Consider the following 17,132-nt stretch of genomic DNA (forward strand, 5'->3'; position numbering starts at 1 on the left):
ACATTTGCTGAAGTAAAAGTTGAGAAAAATCATATTACCAAATGGGAAAGAAGCAAGAAACTGAAGAAACTTATCTCTGTACTATGCGTATCCTATAGTAAGATAAGACATGAAACTGGCGGACCTAATGTACAAATTCCCTTGCTAAGTTTGGGAGTTTAGGATAGAAAAGAGAAGAAGGGAAAACTTAAGTAACGAGAGAAGAGAAGAGAAGGGGTTGTTATGTTGCTTGGGAATTTTGAGAATTAATAAAATGATTTTGGATATCAATGTCATTAAATATTTATTCAAGACATTTTTAAGGATAAAATAAGTATTTTAAAAAACTTTCATAAGTTTCCTCCAACTTTCTCTCCCATTTAGAAGGAAAAATTTTATCTACCATTCATCCTCTTGAATCCTTCCATTTCCCTTTTTTTCTTTTCTACTAAAAACTAACAAATGATTTTCTCTTCTTTCCCTTTCTTTTCTGTCCAAATCCTCCGCTCCCAAACGAAGCCAAAACTTCCGCCGGTCTAATCAGTCTAATCTTGACTTTCAGAGTACGAAAAAGTGCTGGAATTCGAGCAAGATTTGAGCTCCAAACTACAAAATCAGAGTACAAATTAGCAGACTGTGACTGATTAATTGCAGAGGCCAAAGACGAGGCGGGACCTGAACTCTTCACTCGTTGGATAACGTGGTAAACTTAGTAGTCCACCATGTGTCGTACAAGGCTTCTGGGATGGACACGTCTGCTGGAGTTTTCTGCAGTTTGTGTCCTACTCCTTAACGGGTACAGCAGCCAAGAATGTAGCTTGCACCGCTTCATCCAAGACGACCATCGCCGGGTACTTGCCGCCAACTCTACCAATATGGTACTACTTGAACTTCAATTTCTGTCTCTCTTCCGGTTCTTATTTTCATATTATAAGTGAATGAATCATCATAAAGGCCTAAAGGGGACCCAAGAAGCAGCTTCTTTAGAAAATGTGTATGGTTTATTGTGCAGTATGACTCTACATCGTTGCTGCACTGCATCTGAGTTTTTCCTGCAACAGATGTTCTAGTGTAGTAAAAATAAGAGATTCTTCTTCTTCTTCCTTTTTTCTTTTTTCTTTGTCTTTTAATGACAAGTTTCCCCTCGATTGTCTATTTCTGGGTGTGTGGAAGAAGTCATTAGTAGTTCTGACTTCTTCTAATTGCTGGCTTTGATACTTGAGTAATTGTTTTCATTGGAAAGCCACCATGTATCTTCCTTTTCACTTGAGTCTGATATGAAGTGTGAACATATCCCAAAAAAAAAACGTACTGCGCTCAAAATTTAGTATATGGCTTATATTTTTGGTTAAAAACCTTGTTCTAAATGTTGAATAATAGTAGCGTTTGCTGTTGAATGAAGCTTTGGAAGTTAATTGATGGATTAAACAGAAGATGTACAATGAGGCTTTACTTGTTATTAGACTACAATGAAAGAAAGCTACAGACCAGACATTTCTGAGTTCTGTACTTTTGCTCTTTATAATTACTGAGGCTAGGGACTTCATATTTGCTTCAGTGGTTGATTGGTTAAACTTCACATTTGCTTTAGTTGAGGTTCTACTCAGATAGATGCTATTCCTGCTAGATTTCGTTCCTCTGTCACTACACTCTCATCACAATTTCTTCGCTCACTCCTTTTTTTTTTTTGGAACACTGAATAACATATCTTAAATTATATGATTCCTTTCTTTCAACATAGAACTGTTTCACAGTGGATCTCGGGCCACATTGATCATCAAACGGTATCCGTCATTTTTCGAGAGACTTGAAACCATTAGCTTGAGGTCACATAATTGCTCTCCTGTTACTAAAGTTAATAAGGAATCTTTATTCTGCCAGCTGTTGGCGCTAAGTCCAGCTTGATGCATTAGCATCTATCTATGTATATTTGGGAGTATCATTAAAATGTGGAGATATGTTTTCGGCAAGGTTCTTTCAAGTCGGTAAATCTAGTGTGTGAAAATTTTGAAACCAACTTATAGAGTTTATATTGTTAAAAGTTTAGACACTTATTTTGGGGTATATCTCATTACTCTTACTGTCATTTGATCCTTGAAAAAATCCGAACATGCACCACTAACATTTGCAAAACAGGTGAGCTCATATAAAAAAATCTGGGAAATTGTATATCAGGGAGTCTGGGGTCAATCCTCGACCTGTATGTGCAGGTAGTGCATTTGGAAGCTAGGATGATGTTAAGTTAATTATTTTATTGTGTTGATGTTCTTGAGAATACTTGACCAGGACAGCAGGAAATTGGATGTCCACAGTAGTGAATGCTTGAAAAAGATTAAACATGATTCTGAGCTCCAAAGTCTGTTCAAGATACTTGATGCTAGCTTCTTTAGTGATAATAAGGTATTTTGCTGACGTTTAACAAATTGTATATTTTGATGTTCATTTGGTGTTTCTTATATGCAAGTGCTGGTTTTCTCAAGGTACGGGATATTGAAAAGGCAGCAAAAGAGTTTAATGTTCCAATTATCAAAACCAATCGAAAGTTAGTGGCTTCTGAAAATGGAGGATTGCATTATCCATCTTATTTGGTTTTCAACCCTGCACGGACAAATGAAAGTTTACAGCAGGCGACCAAGAGGTTCAGTCATCCTTCTCTTGAAGGTGTAAGGAGGCCAAAAAGTGATGAAGATATTGCCTTCATGAGTGTAGGTCCATAATATCCATATAGTTTTAAAGCATGATGCATATGATCATGCATTCAGTTCCATATATTGTGTGACTAATTGCTCCATTTTCAAATATAATTTATGGATGCCTCAGGTCCTTGAATTGGGGCAACTCATTAAAACAAAACAAATTACGTCAGAGGAGCTAACGGGGATCTTTATAAGGAGATTGAAAAGGTATCACCAATCTTTCTGGTGTTTTAGTATCATCTGTTAGTATTTATAAGACTCTTTACTGGTGCTGTTGTGGCAGGTATGGTCCTGTCCTTGAGTCAGTAGTCACTATCACTGAGGAATTAGCATACAAGCAGGCAAAAGAGGCCGATCATTTACTTGTGAAAGGCAAATACCTTGGTAATTATCCATTGTTTCTAATTCCACACTGGATTTGCAGTGATTTATATTTCCATGGACTGGCAAATCTTAACAGATGCCTGTGAATACAAAGATCTTAAAGTATAGGGCTAGTTCAAAAACATAATCGCCATCATGCTTCCATACTTTTTATTTAGTTAGAAACCTTAGAAAACAGTTAAGTGAGCAGCAGTTGTTTTTATTTGTCATCTGCACGTGTTTCCAATTTTCTTATTTGTTCTATTCTGGAATTTGCTTCCAAACCACATTATAGCTAATATCATGTGAAAATATTGACTTGCATAGGTCCTCTACATGGGATTCCATATGGATTAAAGGACATCATTGCAGTCCCACATTACAGGACGACTTGGGGCTCAAAGACTTTTAAAGATCAAGTTCTTGATATTGAAGCTTGGGTGTATAAAAGGTACCTGGTACTAGAATATTGCAGATGCTACAACTAGTACTCTTTGACATTGTATTGATAAAGGATAATTCTGGATGATACAGGCTGAGGTCTGCTGGGGGAGTTCTTGTTGCAAAACTCGTTTCAGGGTCACTGGCGTACGATGATATCTGGTTTGGAGGCAGGACAAGGAATCCTTGGAATATTGAGGAATACTCCACTGGTTCATCTGCTGGACCAGCTGCTTGCACCTCTGCAGGTATCTTCCTGGATTATGGTGCTCTTTATGGCACTGATTTCTTGTATTATACCAGCATAACATTGTTCTCTTTGGGTGAAAAATGTGTTCATGTGGTGAGGTGTATTTCTGTCATTAGCGAGCACTTTCCATAACTAGTTGGAGCTTCACACGTTCAACTTGGACATTCTCTTTCCTTTACATATAGGTATGGTTCCATTCGCTATTGGTTCAGAAACATCTGGTTCCATAACTTACCCTGCTGCTCGTTGTGGGGTGACTGCACTGCGTCCCACATTTGGAACTGTTGGTCGAACTGGTGTTATGAGCATATCTGAGAGCTTGGTAGTAGTTTGCTTGCTATACAGTTTTATTTTTTCTTTTTCTTTCCATTTTCTATGAGTTTCAGAATTAAGGTCTCTTTCTTTGACAGGATAAATTAGGCCCTTTCTGCAGAAGTGCAGCAGACTGCACAATCATTCTGGATATGATACGAGGAAAGGATCCGGAAGATCTTTCATCCCAGGATATTCCATTGGTGGATCCATTTACAGTGGACATAACAAAGCTAACTGTTGGATATCTGGAGGATGCTGAGATGGAAGTGAGCAAAATATGTCCTTTACCTGAATTAAGTTTCGTAATCCTATTTCTGATCCTTGGGTGTCAATTACAGGTTGTTGATGTGCTTAAATCAAAGGGGGTGAACATGGTCCCCTTTAAGCTGAATTACACTGTTGAATCTGCACAAGGCATCTTGAATTTTACAATGGACGTTGACATGTTGGCCCACTTCGATGAATGGCAGCGTGCTAACTTGGATGATCAATATGAAGCTCAGGATCAGTGGCCTCTTGAACTTCAACGAGCACGTGTTATACCTGCAGTAGACTATGTGCAGGTATGTCATCTGTTAAGTGATTCATCAAAACTGAAAAATGAACAATTATGGGAAAATCTACATAAAAGGTAGCTTCTTCTTATTGGGTACTTCTGTTCTTTCCTTTTTCTTTTTCTGAGTTGGGAAGCACAACTATTAAAAGTTAATGTGCCATCACGGCCACTTAATGTGGTTTGTGTAATATAGTGTAAAATGCCTATATCATTGGATCTGGAGGAGATGGATATTCTTAATGCAGGACACCTTAAAATATGCATAACTGTTAGACTTCTAGTTTAATTGGCTCGATGGCATCTATCATGATGATTTGATTGGTTATTGGTTGAAATTTTGATTAACAGAGTTCAGAGTTGTTCTGATCTTTTTAATTGGGCTGGGGAAGAATAGATGTGGATAAACTTTATTATTTATTACTCCGGCATTGGCCAATATTATGAAAATCTAAGGCTGTTTAGGCATTTGACTTTGAGCAACTAAGCCAAACAGGGTTTGATCTCTTTAGTCCACTGAATCCTTTCTTGTATCTTCTTTTATAAAGATATGTAAATTTTTCGGTTTATCTCCTGTACTCGTGCACAATATCTGAGTTTTCATGTTCCTAGCGTCAAATCATATATTCAGTACTTTCTAACAGGTCTTGGACTTTGTTTGCTTTTTTAGAATGCTTATAGGATCCGCTTCTCCTGTTTCTAATCACTGATGCCAAATTTCAGTGGCTTCAATTTAGTACACACAATCGAACTTCTTAGATTGACTACTCGACGGCATTTCTGGACTCTTAGTCCTTGCCATATGCTTTGAAGATTAAAAATAGCTTACAAATCAAGACCCAGCACTGTTGATAATGATTGTGGAGCGGTTAAAAACTTTGATGGTCATTCGCAGGCACAAAGAGCGCGGGGGAAACTTATACGGGAAGTTAAAGAAAGTTTCAGAGTTGATGCATTTGTTGGAAATGCCACAGATTGGGAAAGAGTGTGTGTGGGCAACCTTGTAGGTATACCTGTTATTGTTGTTCCTGCAGGATTTAAGAAGATATCCGATCCACCAACAGCAGACACCCGAAGGAGAACTACAATCACCACCGGTATTTATGCTCCGCCAGCGCACGACCATATTGTAAGTAATCTGACCCATAATCCTTTAGGCTGAAATAAGTACAATTTCTTTCATCATTTGTGTGGCAGAGTTACTATTTGGTTCAAATAGGATGAGATATCATCTAATACACTTGAGAGTTTTATGCAAGAATCTTTGCAAAAACTGATCTTTTGCTTCCTAGAAGTCGGAAGAACTTTGATATCATGCGATGAATATTATGCCTGTTCACCTTTACACTGGTTCTTGCACAGGATTGACCTTGATTAGGAGCAGCTCATGTTCTCGTACAATATATAATAGTACATATTTTGCAGGCTCTCGCATTGGCAATGGCTTACCAGTCAGTAACTGATCATCACAAACAGCGTCCTCCTATTGATGACCTTGGACCTAATGACTCGGTTCCTAATCCACCCATTAAACAAATACCTCCACGGCAATTACGCGGTTGAAGCTATTGATCCGGTACCCCTCTTCTTATTATAGTCTATATAACTTGTGATGCATGATGGTCAATATGACTGTACCATCAGAATTTTATATAAGCTACCATATGTATTTTTGTTTGACCTAATGAAATTCCCTTTTTTTTTTTTGAGAATTGCTTAAATTCTTAATTTATTTTGAGAATTGTTTAAATTGGCTTAAGCATCCCGACGTTCCCCATTTCAACATTTATGGTCCAGTTTATTGCCCCCGATTAATTAAATAAATAAAGGGTCCTGTGCTTGAGTTGAATAAGTTGGAATTGGGCAACATTACCATGTGAGGTTAGAGGGTGCCTGGTCAAATGCATTTTAGGATGCTTCTTAACTGGGTGGTCGAAGTCGAACATACCTGTCATGATGGGCATCCTTGTAAGATAATCTAGTAGAAATCGAACTGGGGGAGTTACTCAGAACCTTGGGAATTCAATATTTGGTCCTTTAATGGTTATTGTCTCTTTTTTTTCCGATGGCAGTTGGCAGGGAGGAAATGTGGGAGCGGAAGAAGTGGATGTTGAAATGGAATTTTTGTTTCATGACGTGAAATTAAAAAGAAAAATGACTTGCTTGGGACATGTTTTAAATCCGTAAAACTACTAACAAAATCTTGTTGACCATGTTCAAAAACCATGTCAATGTAGTAGTGACAATGAAATAGAGAATTAAAGATGAATTTTACTGCAAGTGATCGACATTAATTGAGTAGTTTGGTTGTGAAGGTTAGCTCAGCTACGAAAGTTAATATTAAAGATAACGATTAGGGTGCGATTGATAAAATTGAAATTTGAAATATGAAATTCGAAATATGAAGTTTTTAAGTTACGGAATTAGTATTAAATAGTAAATTTGATATATTTGAATGTATGTCATATTAAATGATAAGTGAATAACGTATAATTTATTATTGTTATTTTTTTTTTTTTGAGAATGTCTTGTCTGTAAATTTTAATATCACTTAATTAATTCAATTGTTTTATTTTTGGTCGCCAAAAGCTTTGAACATGCTAAGATTTGAATTCATTAAGCAGTGCCTGTGAATTTTGCTATCTCTAATTTCTTTTCAATATGTAGTGCTTCTAATTTCTTTTCGAGAAGTAATGCTTTGGCCATATAGGTTACAGAAGAAAAGGATCAGTAATTTCATGAAATGTAAGGAATGCCTGGGCAATAACAAATTACTTTTGGGTTGTTTATCATCGGCATGACCATTTTAATCTAACCCCAAATAATTCCATAAGTTTAACCTTTTTTATGGAACAAAATTGAGGTGGGTTCTACTTTCTAGTTCTAGTGTATAACCCTAATTCTCATCCCACAAAAAGAAAAAAAGATGACAATTTAAATGAAAGATTTCTAGGGATTTGTTTGAATATAAGACATCCTAGCGAGATGTAAACACTTAGAACAAAAATCTCCGGGGTAAGTCCAATTTCGACGGTCATCCAATTTATCCAAACAACGAACGAACTCAGCTGGTCAGCTCATTCCACTCGCATCAACAAAGTACCGTCCCAGAAAAAGAAGCATAACAGATTTTAACCGCAACTGCAAGTAGATTCAAATTGCAAAGAGCTCATTACCTCGTAAGTACCACCGACGCGCCAACCAGCGTGGTGATGACATGGCAAAAGTAACGGAGAAAAATCCACATGCGAGTTTTCTATTTGGTCCGCCGTCTGACGTGTCCTTCATTGTCGTCATAAAGCGGGCCAGTGGCCACCTCCTTCTTTGTGTTGAACACATCCTCAACCGAAATCAGAAAAGCAATTAATCTACAACTAACAAAAAGTGCCCCCTCATATTGAAAATGGAAAATTTCTTGAATAGTCCCTCACATCTTTAAAATATAAATATTTAGTCTGGATATTTAAAACATATAGTAATTTTAGTGCCATACATAGTTAATTATTTTTGTCATGCAAAAGAAAATATGGCGGTCATGTCATATGTACATAATTTGAGAGTTAAATCATATGCTTTTTTCATAAAGTGAAGTCATAAAATTTGAAAGATTTCAATAAATATGTCTTTTTTGATCGAATTCAATGGATTCTGACATAAAAGAATTATGTATCCTATCTAATTACTTCAAATTGGATGGAAGCGATTGATTATATATTTATCCTAAAATTACATGCACCATAGTTTTGGTTTTTTTTTTTGGGTTTAAAAGCTAAATTCTTTTGGCCACCAAATGAAGATGTCATCGCAATCTTATATATTATATCGATTTTCAACATTCATTCAATTGATATATATCTCATAGAACTTGCCTGTTACTAATATATAATTGCCCTACCTTTTTTGTACTATAAAAATAAATAACTTATCTTACTATGAGACCTTAAGTCGAATTGATCATGTGATTTAAATTGTCTATGGTAATGGGTTATTAAATCTCACCAAATTAAATTTCTTCATCTTTCTAAACTATGATTAAGACTTCAAAGCCCCGTGCCAAGATTCCTTAAAAAAGCCTTTAAGTTCATTCCCTATTGTTTTGAATGGAAAAATATACAACTAATATTTCAATGATGGAAATATAAGGTTTTTATTTAATCTAGGATTAAAAACAAAAAAGTCTCATGTGGTATATCTAATATATAGAAAAGTCTCTCGTGATTTCAAAATATACACAACGACACCTCATGTTTTGAACTAAATCATAAACTAACAGAATTCGTTGAACTTAACGAAAATGACGATCTCGGCCTTTAAACTTGTCGGATTCCGTTAAGTTTACCATTAAGTTTACTGAATTCTGCTAAATTTTCAATTTAATTCAAAACATGAGTTGTTATTTTGTATGTTTTAAAACTACTGAGAATTTTTCTATGTATTATATATACCACATAAACTTTTTTGTTTTTAATCCTTTAATCTATTAGAAGAAATCAATAGATTGGGTTTATGAGACATTCTCAGAATATTTCTTTCTATCATATCATTTGAAAAAACTCATTCACATCCCTTGTCTAGATTCATGCTTGAAAAAATTGAGTTCAAACCCCAATTCATTTGAATATTTATATAAAACTAGTTTTTCAAGTGTAATCTACTTGAAAATACCTTTGGCTACTTGATAAGTACTCATTAAATAGTTTACAATTGAACTTTGAGTTTCAAACTTTGTTTCAGCAAATCAACATATAAGCCATCAACAACGTAGAGAGAAAACCATAACTATAATGCTCAAGGCCAACTTAGCCCCAAAAAAAATGTCAGGACCAAATTGCTGTATTTCAATTATAAAAGTCCGGAAAAGAAGAACCTTCCAAATATGAAGGACCACGAAAGCAATTTTCTGAACACGGTGATCCGAAATTCTGACTGGAGTAGCAGTACAAACTTTTGATAGATTTTATGTACTTCTTGCTAACAGTAGTGTATTGCACTCCTACACGAACTCCCTCATGGCATTTTGAGTAAATTTACCCAAAATGGAGGTGAAATCCGAATCTTACCCTCCTTCACTCTCTATATCTCTTTCACTGTCCCCATCTCTCTCTCTCTCACACTATATATATATCCATTCCTATTTCATACATGTATATTCTCCGATCCGCCGTCCGACCGCTGCATCTCAATTCTCGCTCTCTACTCTCTTTCTCCGGCCAAAGTCTGTCCTCCATCCTTGGGAATTTGAATTTATCGATCCGAAGGTCAATCTCCATGAGTTTCTAGAACAACTTCAACCGGATCGATTTAATCTTTTCCTCTCGCTCCTCCGCTTCCGATCGATTGATTTCACACTGATCATTGAGGTAAAAGTCTCAGATCTCTGTCTATGTATGAATTTTCGTTAATGTATATATGCTTATATATGCTTGCATGCGTGTTTGCGGAGTGAATTGAGCTGCTTTTGTTTTTTATTGATTTTTTTTTATGTTTGTGGCTTAAGGTTTAATTCAGCTGATCGTTGATGTGTAAATTGCGGATCTTTTTCTGTTCATGTAAGAAATAATGATTATTACATAGTGAAATATGCTTAAACTTGTAAAATGCATGTGTAGATACTCTGGTTTGATTTTTTTTCTTCTTCCCGTTTTTGCCAAATCTAATGCAAGTTACTATCTGTGTAATTTAATTTTATTTTTCAATCTGATGGTGCATGATCCCTGAACGAAAAGTAGTTTTATGTATGAATAAAAAATTTTAAATCTTTTGAGCTTTGTTGAAAGTATAGATTTTTGGTTCTGTCAGGGAGGTAATTTTTATTTTCTAATAAAATTGTCTATATGATGTGGTATTATTTTGTGGATAAATTCATGGTTTGTTTCTGAAGTTGTGAGATTTTGTTTTATTGGATCTCAAGTTTCTTTTTTGGCAGATGTTTGTTTATGGAGATAGTGAATGACTGATTTTGTACTTTCCTTGCAAGGATTTGTTTCTAATGATTGTTAATTTTGATAACTTTTGCTGCAAAAGATTCGTTTGTTGTCGGAATTATGCATCCAATGTGATTATTGTTGGAATTATGTCTTCAATATGTTTCCCTCAATGAAGATTTGGATTTTATCTTATGGAGTTAATGTGAATGCATATTTTCAATAACTGTCATTGATTTTATGATGAATCAAAGGCACTTCATTTATATAGTATTGTATCTGAAATCTCAATGTCACAATTTCAACTTGGTTCTTAGGTTGCAAAGATATTATTTTTGTGGTTATAATGTTTTAGTTATTTTCAACGGATTTTTCTATATGATTGCACTTAATAACTTCCATTGCGTATAAATTTGGAGTATGCTGTTGGAATAATGGTATCTAGTTCTCTTTTTGATAACTATTGTTCTTTCTGTTACTGTTGGTTAAAAGTCAAATCGAATGGTTGGATTTGATAAGTTGTTAAAAAACATTTGGTGCAAAGTTTAATCAAAATATGTTGTTTTGCTAAATTATTGCACTACCGGCTGATTTTTTTAGTGAAAGATTCGAATTGTAGCTCTCCAGATGTATGGTTGCTACTGCTATGTTTGGTTCAATTTGTTGGGCAAAATTAATGCAATTGTGCCATGTGTTAATTAGCCTGTGACATCCTAGTCTTATATCTGTCCTTTGTACATGGTTGTATATGAATGTGGAGTTATTTGCTTTAACTGATAAGACATTTTTGTTTGACATAGACATTTTCATCTTCACCTTTTGCTCTGTTGTGGTGACTGCTGCTTGCATGAGAGCATTGGGGTTCAAAAAATTAAAATCATTGGTCCATTTGGTGGATACTATCATTTTTGTCCGTTTTGAAAATGGATTGAATGAGATATCCAGATACATAGTGCCTATAATAAGCACGAAGTGGCTTTAAATTACTTGAGATATATAGTGCCTACAATTGGGAGGTGAATCTTGGTGGAGGTCTTTTCTGATAAAGTACTGAAGTTATATAAGTGCATTACTTTTTTAAAGGATGGTGATTTAATAGGCTGCTGACCAGGTTTATGTTTTTGCAGCAATTTAGCTGTTGAGATGGCGTCAACAGCTGGAGCAACAGGTTGGCTGAGAGGAAAAGTGAAAGCTGTTCCATCAGGAGACAGTCTGGTGATAGTTGGGAGCACCAAGGCTGAAATACCTCCTGAAAAGACGATCACTTTGTCATCTTTGATTGCTCCAAAATTGGTATTCTTTCTCAGACAGAGATATTGAATTCTTTTGTGTAGTGTAAACTATGGTATTCTTTGTTGTCGTTCTCTCTCTCTCTCGCTCTCTCTCTGGGCCTTTCCTGATCTTTTGATAAGCTTGAATAACTTCTCACCATATCAAGATTTAAAGATAGACCTGGATTTTTTAGCTGAATTTTTTAGACTGATCAGCCTTGAGCTCATATTTTTACTGATTTCTTAGAAAATTTGTGCTTCAAGTCCTGTTATGTTTCTGGACTTGGGATTTGCCTTTTTCCCCCCATTAGCTATGCTCTTATATAATCTGTGTGCTATTCTGTTTGAGGCCTTTGGGTTGATGAATACTAGATTCTGCTTTTCTGTTGATTAACTTTTCTCTTCTTCTAGGCCCGTAGAGGTAGTGTCGATGAGCCATTTGCATGGGCCAGCAGAGAGTATCTGAGAAAGCTTTGCATTGGGAAGGTGCTAAAAGATTGATCTTTCTGGTTTCTGCATGTGATATTTCCTTTCCTTTTAAAAGATGAGAATTTTATTAATACCATGATTTATTTTCTTGCAGGAAGTCACGTTCCGAGTGGATTACACAGTACCATCCATAGGCCGAGAATTTGGCTCTGTTTTTCTTGGAGATAAGAATGTAGCGTTGCTTGTAGTCTCCGAAGGCTGGGCAAAGGTTGAGCTTGAATATTTGTTTCCTTGTGAACATGTTTTACAATTTGTAGCTTTTGAGTTATTAAGCATTAATCTGAAGTGGTTGCTGCAGGTTAGGGAGCAGGGACAACAAAAAGCTGAAGCTAGTCCCTTCTTGGCTGAGTTACAGCATCTTGAAGAACAAGCCAAGCAGCAGGGTCTTGGTCGTTGGAGCAAGGTGAGAGTCAGAAACTTTAATACGCATTCCCATATACCTGAGATACACATCTAACTGCTCTATCTTATGTCAAAAAGTACCTGATATTAGGATTGCATTGTTGATGCTCTTGTTCTCGGATTAGGCGGATGTTGTCATCTTGTTGTACAACAATATTTGTCAAAAAGCTTATAGAACTGTTTGCCAACGCATTCATTGCATTGGTGGTTTCAGGTACCAGGTGCCGCTGAGGCATCTATCAGGAATTTGCCTCCCTCTGCTATTGGTGATCCCAGTAACCTAGATGCAATGGGACTCCTTTCTGCAAATAAGGGGAGGCCAATGGAAGCCATTGTGGAGCAGATTCGTGATGGAAGCACACTTCGTGTTTATTTGCTTCCAGATTTTCGATTTGTTCAAGTATTTGTTGCCGGCATTCAGGTTTGAGCTTTAAACTTCTGTGGTGAAGTTCTTTTTTTTTTTTTTTTTGGCTATGAAATTACCAGTTCCATGTGATCTGATTTTTATTGCCCTTTCGAAACCAGGCACCATCTATGGGAAGAAGAGCTACAGCAGAAGCCGTTGTGGAAAGTGAGAGTGCCTCTGATGAACAAAATGGTGATTCTTCTGCTGAGCCTCGTGCACCCCTAACATCAGCCCAGAGACTTGCAGCGTCTTCAGCATCTATCACTGAAGTTGCGCCTGATGCATTTGGGAGAGAAGCTAAACACTTCACTGAAATTCGTGTGCTGAATAGAGATGTGAGTATTTGGACAGTTATAATTCATTCTCATGCTTCTTGAGTTGTTGTATCAATTCTAATCTCATGACTTTCAGGTTAGGATTGTCTTGGAGGGTGTTGACAAATTTAGCAATTTGATAGGCTCAGTATATTATCAAGATGGTGATTCAGCAAAGGACCTGGCATTGGAGCTTGTTGAACATGTATGGTATAAAAGCTTCAGTTGTATTGCCATTTGCTTGAGTATATGAACTTCTGCAAGATGTAGTCCAGATGATTTTTTTTTTCTTGTGTTAATTGCTTGCTTTAGTTGTTTCGACGTCATCTTTAAAGTTTATTTTCCTTTAGATTTTCTAATTTTATCAGTCCTCATTGAGTGATTCTAATTGTCCTTTCCCTTGTTACGTCTATTATGGTATAGGGTTTAGGCAAATATGTTGAGTGGAGTGCAAGCTTATTGGAGGATGATGCCAAGCGGAAGTTGAAGAATGCAGAACTTCAGGCAAAGAAGGGCCGCTTGAGATATTGGACAAATTATGTTCCCCCCGCCACAAATTCAAAGGCAATCCATGACCAGAATTTCACAGGAAAAGTAAGTATTGGTTGATTCATAATCATCTGCAATTTTGCTTTGCTTGGCTCGTACTATTAGTGTTGGAGTTCGCTTATCTTCGTATCTGCCTTTCAGGTAATTGAGGTTGTCAGTGGGGATTGCATTGTTGTAGCTGATGATTCCGTGCCATATGGAGATCCATCAGCTGAGCGACGAGTCAATCTCTCTAGTATCAGGTGTCCGAAAATAGGGAATCCTCGTAGGGATGAGAAACCCGCTCCCTATGCCAGGGAAGCCAAGGAATTTCTTAGAACCCGCCTTCTTGGCCGTCAGGTATGTAACAACCTTTTTGGCCCTAAATATCCTGAGACGATAAGATGTGGAGCTTGAAAGATCTTGTATCATCTCAGGTACATGTTTCAATGGAGTATTCCAGGAAGGTGAGCTTGGCAGAGGGACCTGTAGCTCCAGCTCCTGGTGCAGATTCAAGGGTGATGGACTTTGGCTCAGTTTTCCTGGTGTCTCCAGTTAAGGATGGGGAAGATGCTCCACCTGCTACATCTGCTGGTGGTCAGCAGGCTGGGGTGAACGTTGCTGAGCTTTTAGTTTCTCGGGGCTTTGCATCTGTTATCAGACATCGGGATTTCGAGGAAAGATCAAATTATTATGATGCCCTTCTCTCTGCTGAATCTCGTGCTATTGCTGGAAAGAAGGGTATCCATTCTGCCAAGGATCCTCCCACCATGCACATTACAGACCTGCTAACGGTTAGTTTCATTAAACTTCATACAGTTGTCTAGTTTTGACAGACTCGTGTTGCTGATCCGGTATTTTTCCTTTTAATTTCTTAGGCTTCAGCAAAGAAAGCCAGAGACTTCTTGCCATTTTTGCAAAGGAATAGGAGGATGCCTGCTGTGGTGGAGTATGTCCTGAGTGGTCATCGGTTTAAACTGCTAATACCTAAAGAAACATGCAGCATTGCATTCTCCTTTTCTGGAGTCAGATGCCCAGGTCGTGATGAGCCTTATTCAGATGAAGCCATTGCACTGATGAGGCGGAAGATAATGCAGAGGGATGTTGAGGTAGGGCAGTTGTTCCTTCATCAGAGTGTTTAGCTGCCTGTAATATGATTCCTTGTTATCTAACTCTTCCTTTTTTCACTCAGATTGAAGTGGAAACTGTTGATAGAACCGGGACCTTCCTGGGATCATTGTGGGAGTCAAAAACCAACATGGCTGTAACCCTTTTGGAAGCTGGCTTGGCAAGGCTTCAAACTTCCTTTGGGACCGACCGTATCCCAGATGCCCATCTCCTTGTGCAGGCTGAACAATCTGCAAAAAGGCAAAAATTGAAGGTGAATCGCGAGAACTCTCTGAAACATATTTCTGATAACTGGGATTAGTCCTGTTATCATATTTCTGATACACATTGCATGCAGATATGGGAGAATTTTGTTGAAGGAGAGGAGGTTTCTAACAATCCGACTTCCGAAAGAAGACAGAAAGAAGAGTTCAAGGTAGCTGGTCGCACTAGATGAACAATAGTTTGGTCATATGTTATTTCTTGAAAGAGTTTTGTTATCTATTTGCTTCATGTATTTCAGGCGACTGTGACTGAAGTTCTTGAAGGCGGTAAATTTTATGTTCAGCCAGTTGCTGATCAGAAAGTAGCATCTATTCAGAAACAACTTGCTGCTTTGAATTTTCAAGATGCTCCTCTTATTGGTGCCTTTAATCCCAAGAAGGGTGATCTTGTTCTTGCTCAGTTTAGTGCAGATAACTCCTGGAACCGTGCTTTAGTGAGTTCACGATTATGGCTGACTCGCTGTTTTTTTCTCTTTTTTTTTGTGTTGAATTTCTCTCAACTATGTTCAACTTCTGTCGAATTATACTTCTACCTACTTGTTTTCTTAATGTTCTCTAATTGAATGTTGTGAAGATTGTAAGTGCTCCTCGAGGTCCTGTTGCATCCCCTAGTGACAAGTTCGAAGTTTTCTATATTGATTACGGAAACCAAGAAGTTGTTCCTTATAGTCAACTGCGACCCGTTGATCCTTCTGTATCCTCTGCACCTGGCCTTGCCCAGCTATGCTCGCTTGCATACTTGAAGGTCCCAAGCCTGGAGGAGGATTACGGGCAAGAAGCAGCTGTGCGCCTGAGTGAACACTTGCTAAGTGCTCCTAAAGAATTCAAGGCCGTGATTGAGGACCGAGACCTTTCTGGCGGAAAAGTTAAAGGACAAGGAACCGGAAATATCCTTATGGTTACCTTGGTTGATACAGAAAGTGACACCAGCATAAATGCCATCATGTTACAGGTTTGAATGATTATGCTTTATTTCCATTTGCTAACCGGTACACCCCTTCTTTATTTATGGTTTATCAAAAATGGTAATGAGGTTCTGATTCCATTGAAAAATTTTTCCAGGAAGGGCTTGCTAGGTTGGAGAAAAGGAGAAGATGGGAACCAAAAGACAGACAACAGGCCTTGGATGAATTGGAAAAGTACCAGACCGAGGCACGGGAGAAACGACTTGGGATGTGGGAGTATGGAGATATTCAGTCCGATGATGAGGACACCGGTCCTCCAATCAGGAAAGCCGCAGGCAAGCGGTAAGAAACCAGTTTTGTAGCCTGAGTCAATCTAGAAGGACTATTGTGCCAGCTACAAGTTACAGGCATGAAGTGCTATAAAAATACAAAAACATCAGCTGTTAAAGTAGCTTTCATCTTTCAATTTTGTAACCGGTTTTAGCGTGAAAATGTTGTTGGGGAGGAGAGGGGACAAATTTTGTTTTCCTTTTTTTTTATTTTTTAATTTTTCCCATTTTTTTTTTAACTTATACACTCTCAATAAGGCGAACTCCAGCAGATCGCGTTCTTCTCCTTATAAGTGTAGCAGAGATTGTCAAGTTAATATTGGACATAAATATTGGCATACATCAATTTTTTGAATTTCACATATTTTTCTATTATAATTTGTTACCTTGAAAAAGAAGTGTCAAAATTGTGTCAACATGCCATGCTGTAATGGCATGTGGATGTCCGAAACAATTGCCTGTAATTTGAGTTATCAGCTCAGGGGGCAGGTTGCAGGTCAAGGATACAAGTTTAGTACAGGCTGGATTGGTGGGGTTACAAACTTAGAAAGTCGAGGTAATTGCTTAAAGATGTAT

The 17,132-nt window shown here is 37.3% G+C and overlaps 2 protein-coding genes across 5 annotated transcripts; both read left to right on the top strand.

Annotated features, from left to right (window-relative positions):
• Window positions 1-348: 348 nt before the first annotated feature.
• On the top strand, window positions 349-6,309 carry LOC113741254 (uncharacterized). 4 transcript variants are annotated; one of them, XM_027268749.2, is made up of 13 exons: window positions 349-857; window positions 2,116-2,189; window positions 2,271-2,379; window positions 2,460-2,684; window positions 2,800-2,882; window positions 2,959-3,059; window positions 3,366-3,489; window positions 3,573-3,727; window positions 3,915-4,051; window positions 4,140-4,310; window positions 4,383-4,607; window positions 5,493-5,726; window positions 6,023-6,309. In XM_027268749.2, the coding sequence occupies exons 1-13, from the start codon at window positions 702-704 to the stop codon at window positions 6,158-6,160; spliced, it is 1,932 nt and encodes a 643-aa protein (XP_027124550.1). In that variant the 5' UTR covers window positions 349-701; the 3' UTR covers window positions 6,161-6,309. The 4 variants fall into 4 exon arrangements, with proteins under 4 accessions (XP_027124550.1, XP_027124551.1, XP_027124552.1 ...); XM_027268750.2 differs by having other exon boundaries at window positions 349-830; XM_027268751.2 differs by lacking the exon at window positions 2,116-2,189 and having other exon boundaries at window positions 350-857; window positions 2,266-2,379.
• Window positions 6,310-9,703: 3,394 nt separating this feature from the next.
• Window positions 9,704-16,916, top strand: LOC113742924 (ribonuclease TUDOR 1). The gene is made up of 17 exons (XM_027270949.2): window positions 9,704-9,957; window positions 11,649-11,814; window positions 12,204-12,278; window positions 12,376-12,489; window positions 12,580-12,684; window positions 12,898-13,104; window positions 13,209-13,424; window positions 13,501-13,608; window positions 13,827-13,997; window positions 14,094-14,291; window positions 14,369-14,725; window positions 14,810-15,040; window positions 15,124-15,312; window positions 15,397-15,474; window positions 15,562-15,756; window positions 15,897-16,274; window positions 16,385-16,916. The coding sequence occupies exons 2-17, from the start codon at window positions 11,665-11,667 to the stop codon at window positions 16,571-16,573; spliced, it is 2,961 nt and encodes a 986-aa protein (XP_027126750.1). The 5' UTR covers window positions 9,704-9,957; window positions 11,649-11,664; the 3' UTR covers window positions 16,574-16,916.
• The last annotated feature ends 216 nt before the right edge of the window (window positions 16,917-17,132 follow it).

The sequence above is a fragment of the Coffea arabica genome, chromosome 4e (assembly GCF_036785885.1).
Source record: "Coffea arabica cultivar ET-39 chromosome 4e, Coffea Arabica ET-39 HiFi, whole genome shotgun sequence".
NCBI lineage: Eukaryota > Viridiplantae > Streptophyta > Magnoliopsida > Gentianales > Rubiaceae > Coffea > Coffea arabica.

What these genes read in the sequence shown, in the direction of transcription:
- LOC113741254 (XM_027268749.2), top strand. Translation starts at nt 702, where the DNA reads ATGTGTCGTACAAGGCTTCTGGGATGGACACGTCTGCTGGAGTTTTCT. An exon ending in TGTGAAAGGCAAATACCTTG is followed by an intron (nt 3,060 to 3,365) that starts GTAATTATCCAT and finishes TGACTTGCATAG; the next exon opens with GTCCTCTACATGGGATTCCA. An exon ending in TGGAGGATGCTGAGATGGAA is followed by an intron (nt 4,311 to 4,382) that starts GTGAGCAAAATA and finishes TGTCAATTACAG; the next exon opens with GTTGTTGATGTGCTTAAATC.
- LOC113742924 (XM_027270949.2), top strand. Translation starts at nt 11,665, where the DNA reads ATGGCGTCAACAGCTGGAGCAACAGGTTGGCTGAGAGGAAAAGTGAAA. An exon ending in TATTTGTTGCCGGCATTCAG is followed by an intron (nt 13,105 to 13,208) that starts GTTTGAGCTTTA and finishes TTTCGAAACCAG; the next exon opens with GCACCATCTATGGGAAGAAG. An exon ending in CCCGCCTTCTTGGCCGTCAG is followed by an intron (nt 14,292 to 14,368) that starts GTATGTAACAAC and finishes GTATCATCTCAG; the next exon opens with GTACATGTTTCAATGGAGTA.